Below are 15,929 nucleotides of genomic sequence, written 5' to 3'. Positions count from 1 at the left end.
CAACAATTTCGCACAGAAAATTAATTATGCATGCGCATCATTTTTAAGTATCATAATTAAGATTCGTTTGTCTTTAAATACAATTCAAAATTGTATACTCCGGTCAACCTTTCTTTACTTTTATGACATTGAAACAATCGGACGAGCGCTTCTTCCTGAACTTCAAACAGATGATCAATCAATGGCTCAGACGATCAACCACCAAGGAATACAATAGAATATACTAAAAGACGATCGATTACCAAAATAAACGCCGGTCATTGGAGATTGACGCTCATCAACATTCAACACCGACAACTTATCAAACATGGAATCGTGGATGTGTTTTATCAAGTTGATGAATTTGGTATTCCTTAAACGAAAATTACAAATAGATTGATAACATTTTGAAGCTATGAAACTCATACCTCGTAAAAATCCATTCTTATAATAATTATAATTTAAATTTATGATCTCTTACATTTGACGGTCAAACACTTGCAGATGGAATAATTTCGTTAGTAAAAAAATTGTACATAAAGGGAGGAAGACCTTTAACCTCCGAAGGTCGGGGTGACGGATGCCATTGGTTCGGAGATAATGTTTCCTCCAGAATAAACAGCCACTGGGGGTTTTACGCTACACGCTTCGTCACAAAAATTCAGTTGTATTTTATTTGAGTTTATCCAACTTGTAATTTTACTACCGATTTTGTTAAACATTTTTTTTTACCGCGAGTGTTAATGCAAGCAAATACCAAACAAAAAGTAGAAACAACTATCGTTTTTGATTGTTTGTTTCATTTCGAAAAGGAGAAATAGTGGAGAAATAGTACCTACTACCTATACTACCAGTGGTTTTGTAGAGGTCTGCGATTCAGACTAGATTCGACAAGCAGTTATTTAGTCCGGCGGCGATCCAGGATTACCCTTACAATTAGTAAATATGGGTTTTTATTTTATTTTCCCATCATATGGTCCCTTGGGACCCCCAAAACTAGTTTTTGGCAAGCTGGCAAAGTCGGGGAAAATTTTTTATGGGGGCTTGAAGGGGGTAGGGTCATTTTAGTCTGGGGGTCCTTAGAAAGTCGATTTTTGAAGTTCTCATTTAGCTAAATAAAACTGATTGTGCCGAGGATTGTGCCATCAGATAGAACTTGAAGAGCAGATCTCCAAAATGGGGTCATTTGTCTCATTTGGCGGACTTAGTCCCCCGGAATTGGCTGATACGTCTTCAAAAATGCAATATTTTATGCTGACACGTCAGCATTTTTGAGAGAATTTTCAGCGAAAGATACCCCTTTTAACAGATGCGTCTTAAAGAGTTCTATCGATTAGAGGGGTCATTTATAGGGTCTCCTAGGCTAGATCATGAGATATTAGAGTTTGAAATTTTGCTGACTCAGCAGAAAAGGGCCAAAAACGTTGAAAAACGCTGAGTCAGCAAAATTTCAAACTCTAATATCTCATGATGATCTAGCCTAGGAAACCCTATAAATGATCCCTTTAATCGATAGTACTCTTCGAGACACATCTTTTAAAAGTCGTATCTTTCGCTGGAAATTCTCTCCAAAATGCTGACGTCAGCATAAAATATTGTATTTTTGAAGACGTATCAGCAAGGTATCAGCCAATTCCGGGGGACTAAGTCCACCAAATGAGACAAATGACCCCATTTTGGAGATGTACTCTTCAAGCTCTATCTGATTGTGCAATCAGTTTTAGCTAAATGAGAACTTCAAAAATCGACTTTCTAAGGACCCCCAGGCTAAAATGACCCTACCACCCCCTTTAAGCCCCCATAAAAAAATTTCCCCACCTTTGCTTTGCCAGCTTGGCAAAAACCGGTTTTGGGGTCCCAAGGGACCATATAATGAGAAAATAAAATAAAAACCATATTTACTACTTGTAAGGGTTGATGCAAAAAAGCCCTTTTCGCCGCCGGACTACTAATTCGCGAGTTCGCGACCTTACTTCAACAAGGTTCCAACTCTGCAAATTGCGGTTTTGAGTGAAATGCATTTGAAAATTCAGTGACTTTAAAAAAGACCTTAGTTTGAAGCTTGGGTCTTCACTTTGCTTTTTTCTGTTACAGAAATATAGTTTTAGCATGAAAAAATCTTTATTAAAACTAACTGTGATAAACCAAAATATTAAAGAGTTATTAAAGAAATAAAATTTGGGATAGAACCTTGTTGCCTCGAAGACTCAGAAATGCGCAAAGTCAACAAGGTTCCATCTACTGAAACTACCTCATTTTTATAAATTTTAAAGAAGAAATAGCATGCAAAAATATTTAAAAATGACAAAAAAGACATAAACTAGCTTTCCAGTTGGAATTTTCACAAATTTCAGTTTCATATCAAAGAAATCTTCTATTTTCATGATAGAACCTTGTTGACCTTAATATTATTGGAAAAGACATTATCGCGGATCGCACTAAGACTAAGGATTTTTGCTTGAAGATTTCCCATAGAACTTTGTTGTAATGTAATGTGTCAAAGACCAAATTAACTGATAGAACTTAGTGGAATATGTTATTTTGAGCCATGGAATTAAGATATTTGAAAGTTTACAGCATTAACAATTAGTTTTTGGCATATTGAACGTTATTGACCGAAAAACTCAATTTTTTCAAAATTCATGATAGAACCTTGTTGAAGTAAGGTCGCGAGTTTATTCGATGGCATATTTATGGCGGGTGTCAGTTTGTGGCTTGGGCGTTTTATATTAGAATGAAGCCGCCAACGATTTGCCACGACATGGTTGACGCCCGAATTATTTTACACAGCGCCATTTTGTTTTGAGGCGTAAATTTACTGCAAACTGATTGGACAAAGATCCGCCATGGAATGTCCACCGGGTCACGTGATAAAATACATGCTTTTGTTCCGAAGGCGAAAAGGCTGAACAGAGACTTTTCGATCAATATTTTAAAAGATTTTGGCCTTTATTTTCACATGAAATTCCAAATAATATGTCTTCATCACAGAAAATACCTGATGAACTTTCCACAGACCTATCTGTAAAGATGGAAGGTACGTATTTTGCTTTTTTTGTTGTGTCTCGTGACGCTTTGTCCAAAAGAAGAGTGGGAGAGAGGGAAGAGTTTGTGTTCCAGTGTCCAGGTTCCTACGATTCTGTTCCAGACCACCAAGTCCCAGTTCTTTTCTCAAACCCTACCAATTTCAAATTCTACTGTTGAATAAAGACAACAATATATGTTTGGAGACTAGGTACAAGGATTTCACTTTGTAATTGCTCTGGATTATGGAATCAAAACCATTTATTTTTTGTCAGGCAACTTTGATATTTATTGATGTTTGATCTTTCATTTTGAAAAGTGAATAATCACTCCTTGTTTGTCTGGGATTGACTGATGAAACTGGATGAAAGGGTCTTCATCATGGTTCTAAAATCGAGTCTAAAATAGCCTAGCATTACTTTTAATGTTTGTATTCTTGGAGGACAATACAGTTTTAATTTAGTACTTGGATATTCTAAATTCGTCTTTTAGTTCCAACATTGTGTCTAGATGGAATAAGTCATCCATCCCTGAAAATGTAACCAAAATATTGTACCTACTGTTTGATTCTAAGATAACATACTAAAGTACCTGCACCGACCCTGGGCACCGACTATAAGATACAAAGCCGACCTTACGGTACCCACTATAATATAGACTAGGATCCTAACATCTCCTATAATACAATGAATAACAATATCAATAGTTTAAACGTTATATATATATCATTTTTCAAAAGGTTTAGGCTTACAGACTTTGCGTCCGTCCGCTTCTAGTTGTGTATCTCGTCTCAACACTGTCCTTTTTGCTTTCTTGTATATCACTCATCTCCATATTGTAAGGTACCGCTCTGTCCGACTCACCGTCAGAGTCTGTTAAATCATAGGGAATAGTGTCTGATTCAGAACCTTCTGAAAGTTCATTTTCCTGGGCATCAGGGTTTGAGGGGACCTGGAGAAGAGCTGGGGGCAAGGGGGCCCTTTCTCTAGGTAGGTGACTAGGTGTTGGCGTGATGACTGCATAAACCTTTCTCACTCAGTTGATTTTGGTTTCTTCTCAATAATTTGCCATTAACGTTTACAGAGTATGATCTTGGGGCCACTTGATCTAGGACTATTCCTCTTGCTGACATTCTTTTGTTTTAGCGTCTTGCATTGCCACTTCACTACCTGTAACAAAAAGTTCTGGTTTTGTAATTTGTAATTTCATATATCGTGGTAACTTTTTACAGATAATCTTTCTTTGTTAAGATTCCTCTGAGGCATCTCAGATCTGGGCTTATGAATTTTGGGTAAGTTGTCTGTCAATTGTCAACCTATAAGAAGTTGTGCTGGTGATAGTCCACATTGTAAGGGAGACTTTCTAAGGATAAGTAGCCCGATTAGAATGTCTTGGTTGGATCTAACGCACTTTTTAAGCGTTCTCTTGACACTCTTGACCATGGATTCTGCTAAACTGTTTGATCATAGATAATAGGGGCTACTAGTAACATGTTTAATGTTCCATTGTCGTGTAAATTGTCTGAATTTTCTATAAGAATATTGGGAGCTGTTGTCTGATATAAGAGTCTCAGGTACACCATTTCAAGAAAATAATTGTTTCAGTGCATTGGTAACTAAGTCAGATGTTGCCGAAGATAAGATGTAAACCTCGGGCCACAATGAATAGTAATCCGCAACAATTAAATAGTTCTTTCCTCCAAAATGGAATAAATCGCTACCCACTTGTTGCCATGCTCTATCCAGAATGTCTTGATGCAATAACGGACTCTTTGGTTTGGATGACAGTAATGTTGCACAAGTTTTACATTGCTTCACGATTGATTCAATGTCCTTACTCATGCCGGTCCAGAAAAAAAATATAAATACTCTGTCTTTGCTCGTCGTCTGCACTTTTCTATCCCGTTTTGTCCAGTGTGTATTCTAGTCAAAATTTCCGGTTGCAGTTTTTTCCGTATAACTATTCAGCAACTCCTAACATCAGCAAATTGTTCAATATTGCAGGGTTCGAATTATAGCTTTGCACTTCGAAATGCGAAGTGAATTTTAGATTTAGCGACCCAAAAAAATTTCCCAACTCAAAAATGTGAAGTTAAAAAATTATAAGAAAGCGCCTATTTTGCTACCCACACATTTGTTTATCTATTGCTTTATCTACCTGCCACTTCGCTACTTTATTCATTCGCTTATCTATTGTTTTATCAACTTGCTATTTTGCTATTTTATTCATTCGTTTATCTCTTGCTTTGTCTACTTGCCACTTTGCTACTTTATTCACTCGATTATCTATTGCTTTATCAACTCTCTACTTTATTCACTCGTTTATTTATTGCTTTATCTACTTGCCACTTTGCAACTTTCTTCATTCGTTTATCTTTACTTTATCAACTCACTACTTTATCCACTCGTTTATCTATTGCCTTATCTATTCGTTACTTCGCATTTGTAAGCACAAAATTTTAAAACTTGATTTGAAACAGGGGGTGCACACTTAGTGTACTGGACCAGTGCCCCTTTGTACCATGGTACTAACTTGCAATTAACGTTCAAAATAGGCGGACCACCCAGTTATAGCCTATCTTAAAATCAGATCCTTAACATCAAATACAGTTATCAAAATGCAGTTACTTATCAAATACAGTTAGAGACCTTGATCTTTCTGTCGGTAAGTCAATAAAGAGAAAAATACCTCATAAATGGAAAAAATAAGGAAAAAATAATTTGTAAAGAATTTTTTCAAAAAAGTACCACCCACCACTAAGAACCCTGGTACAAAGTGGCATATCACCTACCAATTTGGACCACCCACCCAGCAGTGGTCCCCACAATAAGAAATACCCTGCATACCAAATTCCCTATTTTCAGCCACCCCTTCTACCAGCATTGCAACCCAAATAAAAAACTTGAAAAGATTGCTTCCCTTTATGATAAGGTGCAGCATCAAATATCATAATGAAAAATTTCAAAATTGTGCGAATCTCCCTAGGGGTCTAGAGGTCTTTAAAAATTTTCTTATGTACCAGCACCCCTATTTTGAACTTTAAATACTAACTTCTTTGAGGAAAAAAAGGACCCAAACCCATCTTTAGCAGGTATATTCCTCTACACAGGAAGAAGGCTATTTAGAAACTGGTTGGTTATCAAGAAAAATATGTTTAAATCGCCCTGGGATGACGCCTTGTAATAAATACCTAGAGGTTAATTTCACCTGACAAAAATGTTCGGGGAGCTTTCAATTTTTCAAACTAAGGTCAATCTGAATCTTTCTTTTTTTCTTTTGCAGAGCATTTCAAACCAAATATCCAACTTATTCCACCAAAAGCTACTGCTAATGTGTTTGCAGTTTTACCAAATCAGAATCAGAATGAAAGCGAAAACACAACAACTTTCAATGCACCTTCCCTTTTTTCAAATAATGTACAAAACAACTGACAATACGTCACATCAAGTCAGAAATAATGAACATATGGGTGCTACGCAAAGTCTTTCCTTTGCAAACATTCCTGGTAGAAATCATGAAGTGACTGTAACCTCAGACCAGCCTAGATTTCCTGCACCTGAAGATGCCCAGCATCAGTCTCAAGCACCAACCATCTTCAGTGCTCCACTGAACAGCTCCAACCTATTATCTTCTGGTCAACCACCAGAGCAAGATCAACAACAACCACCACATGATGGCGCCTCAAATAAGGAAAATAACACCACACAGGATCACACCACACAGGATCACACCAGCGGACAAACATATAGTCATGGGATCGGTATTGTTACATCAAACCCTTCATCCCAGCAACAATATTCTCAAAGCAATTCAGTTCAGCCGCTTGTTTACTCTCAAACTTCTTCAAATGTTCAATATACACAACAGAGTCAGGCAACCAATGCTTATCAAGTAATGAAATTTGTTCTTTTGACGCAATAAAGGATATGAATGAAGGCAAATGAATAGCAGTTTTCTGTTATTAATTAATGCAAGGATTGAGCTATTTTCAACCTGGTGGAAATTTGATTATAAAAAAATTTGTGACTGTTATTACATTGTTACGTACAAACACTAAACAAACAGCCAGTCCCGGTCTAACGAGTGGCCAGGATTTGATTACCACTAGACTACTTGTAATACAGTACCAAGACCGATCTGACTTTCAGATACTTTAAATTGCTTGGTGGGGGGGGGGTCACCTTTATATTAAAATAATCAATCCAAAATTTTTATATGAATTCACAATTTAAAACCAGATTGTAATTTTTTTTCTAGCAGTCATCAGGATCTTCACTGGTTCATGTTGATGCTTCACAAGTCTCAACTACTCAACAACCCACTTATGTTTTGTTGCAAGCTCCGGGTGATTCTGAATCAGGTGAGTTGACAATATATTAAAAAAATCCTGTAAAAGAGGTTTGCGTGCTATATTGAAACTTTGAGTGGATATATTGATACTAATGAACATAACCCATAGCTCAGTTTCCAAGATATGTATTTCAGGGTCAGTTTTCTGTTGAATTTAAAGATTTTAGGTGAAGTATGGATTTTCGTCTAAAATATAAATTTTTGTATTAAGTTCCATTTTTCCACTATTTTAGAAAAAAGAGTACCCTGTGATTTATTCTCTTTTTGAACAAGTTTTGTTAAAAATTTCTAAAGTATTTTTCATTCATTCCTGTATTGCTAGGTGGTCAACCACAAGTTTTTCTTGCAATGCAAACAACCAACATTAGTACAGATGCGCAAGGATCCACACCTTACATCACCCTGCAGCCTGTATCAGTTGACGGTGGAGAGTTGACGTCAGGCACATTGGTTCAGGAAGGCGTCAATCTTCAACAGGCTGTCATGACAAATAGTAATAGTTCTGACGTTAAAGGAGATTCTTCTGAAAACAATCCACAACAGCAACAACAACAGGTTTGAAAATACTCTCCATGAACTACTTAATTGCATGCAGTTTTTTGTTTATAATACGTCTTTATCTGTTAGTTCTGGTTAGTTATCAATACTTGTGACTCCTCTTTATTAACCAAATTTCTTCAATTTTTAATAGTACTGCAAAAATACCTACCACTGTGCTTTTATATAACAATTCCTATTTGTCTTTTTTTTCTCCTTTGCTTTAGGTTGTTTTGAGCATTCCAAGCCAACAATCTATTCTGTCAGCTACAAACGGCAACAGTGGGCAATTAGTGACCTATCTTCAACCACTTGGCAACATTGGTGTGCCAGTGTCAAACATGGATCAAGGCCAAGTTTTAATGGCTGCCAGTGATCTCCAAGGCAACGTTACATTACATAATATGGCAAACATAAATGGTGGTAAAAGAAATGGTGAGTTTGGGCGCATTAAGAATCCTCTAAAACCTTTTTTCTTGTTGTTTGATGAATAGCCAAATAAATTAACGGAGTGAATGAAAAGATTTGTCATTTGTGTCACCAAAAGTCAGTTGATTAACAAAATGAGAATCAAAGAGTTTTCCTTCTTAACATCTGACTCTGCGTGTCAATCAGGAAAAGGAAATAAACATCATCTCCCCATGCCGGTTTTGTGTTTCTAATAAAAGTTTTTCATGTTTTATTCCAGTTCTTACTACAAACAGACAAGCTACTCAAGTGAATTTGTCCACTCCTCGACGTCGTTTGAGTACAGATCCAAGAAGCTGTGATCAATGTGGCCGGACTTTCAAATACCCATCTGATCTCAAGAAACATTTACAAATCCATACGGGTATGCCAATACTCTCAATTTCTCACTTATTATTACTTACATTAACGATTATTTATCTCACTTTCTCTTATAACTCCCACACTAATTATAGAAAATGCAAAACCGAGCTTTCAGCCTCGGAAAACAGCAGAGTATTCTCATATTGTAATGAGGTTATACCAATACTTACTCAATACTTTCAATTACTCACTTTCTATACATTTATAATAAAGCATACAATCGGCTACAATTAAAAGGGGCTCCAACACTAATTCTTTGGGAATGCAAAATTTACAGAATTTACAGCCTCCAAAAACAGCATATGAAAATATTGTAATGAGGTTATCTTCATGACCATAATAGAGGCTTAATCCAAATACATGCAGACGTCTCTTTAAAAGAATTCATTGTATATGTATGTGTATACAGGTGTATAGTCAATGTTTTGAATTCTTACTGAAAATGTTGAACCACTAAACTGTTTTTTTCCCATAGATATCAAGAAGTTTCAATGCGAAGACTGCAATCGATCCTTTCGACGATTGCATCAACTCAACGTTCATCGTCGTATTCACACCGGTGAAAAGCCCTATGTTTGTAATAGGTAGGTGCAATTTTGTGTATCTCTCTTAATTAATATCAAACTCTCTTGTCAGCTTTTAGATTAAGATTAGTGTAATTTTCGGATTATCATTCGTACTGTGCATCCTATTAATCTTACCAACGCGATAAGGCTATTCTTGGACGTACCAGGATGAACGGTAATGACTTTATAGTATATCAATGTAATGACAAACGTTTTGGTCATTCTGCTCTAACTTGATTTTCAAAATATATTTGATTTACATCGATTAAGAGAGCGTATCGAATAAAAAGAAGTCACTCTAATTCGATAAGCAAAAGAATATCAAATTATAGCTTGATTGTAACTGTTTTTGTTTTCCAGATGTAACGCGCAATTTCGACACGATTCAACACTTACGATGCATATCCGAACACGTCACGATCATTTGAAACCGTTCACTTGCGATGGTTGTTCCAAGAAATTTGGTCGAATGTCTCACCTACGGAAACACCAACACAATGTATGCGGGCGCACCAGTATCCGGACGTCCATAGCTCAATGTAAATATTGTGACGCTATTTTCTCCAAGAAGTCCGACTTGAAGTCTCACTTTCCGGTCTGTGAAAAGAAGCCAGAACGCGTTGAGAAAGACTTGAACGCACAACAAGTTTATCAGTGTGAAACATGTGGTAAAGTTTTCTCGCGCGTTTACGATTTCAAACGTCATCAGTTATCCCATTCCGATGAGAAACCATACGGATGTCCTCAGTGCGGAAAGACATTTAAAGAGCGTTCTTCCTTGAATAAACACGTGAAACGTATGCATTGTAGTGAAGGCGACGGCACGATCCCGATTGACGACGACGGAATAATCGCTGACGATGATGACGAGGACGAAGACGAATTGTCGGTGGACGAAAACGAACTCGCTTCTCAAGCCAACATTACGGTACCGAAGGCAGCAGTTTTCACTCAATCAGGAATCATGACCAATGCTGTCAGTCAAGTTGTTACTGCAAACGGTCAAACTATCCCTGCTTCTGAGATTTTGAATTTCCCAGAAGTTGCAGAAGCCTTAGGTATCAATTCCGGATCACACGCACGTGTACTCAACACTGACGGCCATTCAACCATGATCGCAATAACGCAACCAGGGAACCTGGAAACCAGTGAGGTTTCCATGGATATGGAACAAAACATGATGCAAGATGGTACCATAATAGTGACAGATAACTCGACAACAAATACTGAACCTTTTATAACACCAAACGAACAATTAAATCAAATTACACCCGTTGACGAAAGTGAGCCAATAGAAACTGTGGACGGGATACCCGTTATTTATAATCCGGAAAATGTAGACAGTTCGGCAGCTTCGAGTATTTATACAACGTCACTGGCATCCTCTATGGTATTCAAAAGAGACAGTGTGAAAGATTACGCCATCAAACACGAAGAAGAAGTGGCGGATCATGTGAAGGCGGAACAGGCGGCCGCCCATGATTTACAGCCAGTTGAGGACCCTAACATGTTAGTGGAAGAGTGAAATTTGTGTAGAAATTCGCACTTGGGTTGTAGAAATTCTTGATATACGTAAGTCATTTTTCTAGCGGAAGCACCCGAAAAAAGCCGGGATTTGACCTCTCTCTGTTACTAAAAATAGAAACACGGAGGTCAAAATCCGGCTTTTTTGGGTGCTTCCGCTAAAAAAATATGACGTCATCTTGACTTACGCATATCAAGAATAGGTTGGGTTATTTTGAAGAATATGGTCATCTTGAAAACCTTGACTAATGATGTGTGAAAAATAACAACATTAAAATATATCACGCAGTTCTTTCCCTACCTTTCATTTTGATGATTTTCTTTATTTTCTTCCTATTTATTGGGGCTATCTGGAGAAGATTTGGTCCTAGTATCTTTTTGTGGGTCTTATCTCTTCAAACTTGGTTCTTTTAAAGCTCTTTGATTAAATGATTTACTAAACAGGAATCTTTTTGGGACTGCGGTTATTAAAGACTTTGTAGTATAGAGGGTGTATCTATTTTGGCTTTATTTTGTACATACTTTATTAGACTAGAGTTTCCTAATAATAATATAGAACTTATTCGAAATGAAAAAGTTTTTATATCTTATTTTTTCTGATGGCTACAGAAGAGAATGGAACAAATAGAATGCGTTTTCCCGAAAAAGGGGTGGAATAATTGGTATCAACCCGTTCTGTGATTTTGGATATTTTTACTTTCGGGTAGTCGTAGAAGTTGAACCCGACAACTTTCATAGATAGTGATGTTAAGAGGGCATTGAAACTTCGAATATCTTTTGATATAATTTTAATTTTGTATTCGTTGAAAAGAAAATTGCGAAATTTTTTTTACATTAGTAAATCTTCAACCCTCGAAAATTATCGAAATGTTATGAAAAAATTTCAAAACGTATACTGGCCACTTTTGATTATCTTTTCAACGAGCATAAAGTTGGATTGGAGAAAGAAAAGATTAAAGATTCCATTCCTTTTTAAATGAACTATATAGCGTTATTGTACTAAAAGTAACGAGCTTTCAAAGTTTGGAGCAGTTAATCATAAATTTATTCCATTGGGAAATGGAAGAAATATTCCATCGGCAATAGCTCATTGAGTTTTTAAGCTTTTGGACTAAAATTTGGCAGGCAGAAGCCTTTAGGCGTTCGCAATCCGTAAAAGGAAGAATTATTCCATTTAGAGCAATTCTGGAGGAGTTATTCCACTTTTTCGTTGGATAAATCATTATCTTCATTCAAAATTTTATTGGGTTACCCCAACACTTACAAATTACCTTCTCCATCCTACACTTTTTTTTCTCATATTTTCCAAAAAAACCATTTTTTTCGTTTCGCTTCACGTTCATTGTGTAATAGAACACATTGTAAACACGTTTATAAGGTTTAGAAACAAAGTTGGTCAAATATTGACATTGTGTAATCCGTTCAAAGTTCAAATTACGTTTAAAAAATCAATGTCAGCTAAAAAAGTAGTTAATTTCTAGGAACAAGTTTTGAATCACCCCACTCTTGAATCTCAAAGGTGATGTGTCATTTTTGTCATTATAAAAAAAACCTCGCCTGAAAGTCACAATCGAATTACAAATCTTTGTGATCATCAAATCCAAACGAAAACTTCGAAAGTAGGAAGATTTTCTTAGCTATCAAATTAGGATAATAAGGAGATAAAAGTTGTTTGTGGTTGTTTACACTTATTCTTTCAAACCATCAATAAAGATTTTATTTCATTTTGACGTCTTTATTTTAGCCAGGGACTTTCTAAAATCAACTTGACCAGAAACTATATAAAGAGTGAGAGTTATCGTGACCAAGCAGTAATCAACAAACGATTTTCAAGCATCACATCACTCCAAGAGCAATATTTTTTCGTTCAAAGAAGAAAAGATGCAGAAAATTCTTTTTGTAACGTTTTTATCAGTGCTTGTTATTCAATATGTAACATGTAAGTAACAATAGGATTTTTTTACATATCAATCCTAGTGATGGATATAGGGATTTGAGCATAGTCATTATATGAAACCCCGGTCTGCCGATGTATTATATGTATAGTAATTTTGTTCAATTTTCTTTTGTTACAAACAAAAGACAAGTTGCGATTTGCATACTTTTTGATCACGTTACCAAAATCTCCTCTTGGGATTGGTCTATACTTTCTAATCACATGACTAAAAAGTTGCAAAATAAATCGATTTTGGTAAGCAGTAAGCTTTACCTTCTAACAATAAAATTTTTATTGTTAGAAGATAAAGCTTACTGCTTACCAAAATCTCTTAAAAAGAGACAAAAGCCTTCCAGAAGGGTGTTTTTATAATGACTATGATTTGAGCTTACCACAGTCTGCAAATGTTTTGATATAAGTCCCCAAAATCTAACCTGAGATCAGATTGTGAATGTTTTCTGCACACCACGCTGAAGCTCTAAAGGGATGTGTGAAAACAAAATAATTTCAAGCGCCTTTAGAGGTTTACCGTGCGCGTAAGAAAATTATGAACATCTGTTATCAGGTTACCAAAATCTTGTTGTAACCTAAATCCAAATTTTTAATTTCAAGGTTACAAAGCGACGACATTGTCACCACAGAAACCCACGCCAACAATAGAAATTACGGCACCGAAACAAATATCTGACACTGACGAGATAGATACAGAAGGTGAGATTATATGACCCTAGAAGCCCGAGGGGGGCACTCGATTTTGAAAACGACCTTACGTTCGGCCAAAAATCAGGTCTTTAAAATCGGACCCTTACAATGCATTTGGCTGAAAATCGACCCTTATAGTGCAAAAAACCTACCCTTTAAGGGCCGCACGCCCGGTAGGTCACTTACCTGGAGTGCCCCCCCCCGGGCCTAGAAAACCAAAATGTTTTGTATCATAGGGTTATTAGCCTCCTCAGGAGGAACAAATCTATTTAAGGATTTAAGTTTAGCTCGTTTGATATTCAGATGTTATATTGCTAACTATGAGAAAAGTTCTAAATAGCTTTAGCGTCTGGGACAGAATTTTCAGCCTTTGGGCGTTGACAACGGAAAGTTTGAGAGGGGGCTATCTAGGATAGATTAAACCTTCTTTATCATATGTTTTAAATTTGAAACTAAACCTTTGGAAATTCAATAGATTTTCTAAAATAAATGATGTGTCAAAAAATAAGCATCTCTATAGTCGAATCTCAGTTCGCAAATTGCACAGATCCGTAACGCTGCGAAATTCTGCATCTTTTAGCGTTGTGTTATTCCGCAACGTTGCGAAATTCCGCAGCTTTACTGCTGCATAATTTCGCAGCTCTGGCCTTTGGACCAAAATCGGCATCGTAGGGCCTGGACCGGGGTCCCAAAATAATGTGCATTTTGAAGAACAACCCAAAAGGAAACTTTTCACCCTAGCATTTTAATTTCCTCACCGCGATTATTCACAATCATTCTTGGAAGAAATACTACTTCGTTCAAAAAAGCGCTACTTTGTTCAAGAAAGCAAGTTTTTGCCTGATTCTGCATGTGTGTAGAAGAAAAGACCCTGGGGAAACGCTGCGAAAAACCGCAACGTTGCGGAATATTGCAACGTTGCCGATCTATGCAATTTGCCGAACTGATTTTCATTCATCTGTAGTTCAAGTTTTTTTGTTGTTTTATAGACGAAGATATGGAGCTTATCAAAGGTCGCGTCAAACGAGGATTTAGAATCCGACGTCGGCGACGCAGTGACCCATGTCCAGGCAAGTGTGCAGGATTCCTTCAATGTATGAAATATACTGCAAACTTTTGGAGATGCATCGAGGTTTACCCTACTGGCAATTGCAGATGTTGAATGAAGTTTATAATGTGAGATATAAAGCAAAAAATGAAGTGTATTGTAGTTATGAACGTCTATGAAGAAAAAAACTGAAATAAAAAACGTGACCTTTCTTCTTTTCCATTTGTCCCATTTATAGATTGCATTTTGTGAATACCATTTTCAGGACTAGCAAAATGACCTGCTAGGGCGGGAATAAAAGGGCGCTGGGCGTTTGCTTGACTAGCAAGCGTATGTCTTTCTTTGGACACATGAGCGCGGGAATAGTGCGCTTAAATAAAGAGTTCTTATAAAAAATAGAAATTGCCGTGGGAGAATGGTTTGGGAGTTGTATTCGGATTCAGTCACAGATCTGTAAAGTCCGAAGGGCTAGATTTGCGGCTTTTATCGAAAAGGTTTGGAAGGATTTCCTACCAAAGTCACGTGACTAAAATATGCAATTTCACCGGTTTGAGAAATGTGAAATAGCGTTTGCCGCCTACTTTTTTTGATATCGCGCTCCGAAAACAATTAAAATGCTAGAACCTATCCATCGGCACGAAATTTAAAAATTTTTGCTTCACTTTTTTTTGCTGGAGAAAGTTTAAAGTTGCCTATCTAGCCCTTCGGGCTTTACAGATATCTGTGGATTCAGTGAACATATAGACATAAGGGCCCATATTGCAAGCTTAAGCTGCAGCAAAATACAACGACTAGGCGCTTGCAGAAATAGGGGCTGCGTGAGAGAGCGAGGAAAATAAAAAATCTTCATTTATAGCGTTAGGTAATCCTTTTACATTTTAGTTATCGCTGTTATTCATAATAAAATCTAATACAATAATACTAAACTCAAGTACATTCTTTTTTAAAACACAAAAAATAGAAATTTTGATGACGATGATATTCACGTATGTAATAATTTTGGAATTTTAAGTTGAAATCAAGTGTGTAAATTATATAAAAACCTATTTTCTCTGTCAAGGCACGACCTTAGTATCAGGTTCAAACAAAGCATTATGGTCTAACTCACTAAAGAAAAATTCTTGTTTGTTCAATAAACAAAATTTTTAGCAAGTTAAACCACAGTGTTTGTCAACCCTCGAAATTATGAAAATTCACTTTCCGTGACAAAGTAAACATCAAGACACAATCTATGTTTGGTTTTGCTTTCCTTTGATAGAATACTTCGACTCTCTCTTATTCGATTTTGAAGTGATAGAGAATCTTTTTCGAATTAGAGAAATATTCGAATAACAGGAAGTTTCTGATACCACTTTCCAGCTGAAGGGATCGACTTTTTAGTTCGGATTACAGAAAGATTAGCACTACAGAGGTTCGAATTAGAGAGAATCGA

At 36.5% G+C, this 15,929-nt stretch overlaps 2 protein-coding genes across 3 annotated transcripts; both read left to right on the top strand.

The window, feature by feature from the left end:
* The first annotated feature begins 2,854 nt into the window (after window positions 1-2,854).
* LOC136820924 (uncharacterized) lies at window positions 2,855-11,387 on the top strand. Of its 2 annotated transcripts, none has more exons than XM_067077161.1 (8): window positions 2,855-3,016; window positions 6,286-6,894; window positions 7,264-7,363; window positions 7,676-7,908; window positions 8,118-8,325; window positions 8,579-8,722; window positions 9,197-9,305; window positions 9,648-11,387. In XM_067077161.1, the coding sequence occupies exons 2-8, from the start codon at window positions 6,334-6,336 to the stop codon at window positions 10,810-10,812; spliced, it is 2,520 nt and encodes an 839-aa protein (XP_066933262.1). In that variant the 5' UTR covers window positions 2,855-3,016; window positions 6,286-6,333; the 3' UTR covers window positions 10,813-11,387. The 2 variants fall into 2 exon arrangements, with proteins under 2 accessions (XP_066933262.1, XP_066933261.1); XM_067077160.1 differs by having other exon boundaries at window positions 7,261-7,363.
* A 1,020-nt stretch (window positions 11,388-12,407) lies between these two features.
* Window positions 12,408-14,685, top strand: LOC136820922 (uncharacterized). Its single transcript, XM_067077158.1, has 3 exons — window positions 12,408-12,750; window positions 13,360-13,458; window positions 14,439-14,685. The coding sequence occupies exons 1-3, from the start codon at window positions 12,693-12,695 to the stop codon at window positions 14,609-14,611; spliced, it is 330 nt and encodes a 109-aa protein (XP_066933259.1). The 5' UTR covers window positions 12,408-12,692; the 3' UTR covers window positions 14,612-14,685.
* Window positions 14,686-15,929: the final 1,244 nt, after the last annotated feature.

Source organism: Clytia hemisphaerica, unplaced genomic scaffold (genome assembly GCF_902728285.1).
Source record: "Clytia hemisphaerica strain Z4C2 unplaced genomic scaffold, Clytia hemisphaerica genome assembly, whole genome shotgun sequence".
Classification (NCBI taxonomy): Eukaryota; Metazoa; Cnidaria; class Hydrozoa; order Leptothecata; family Clytiidae; genus Clytia; species Clytia hemisphaerica.
This window is presented reverse-complemented; position numbering and strand designations above follow the sequence as displayed.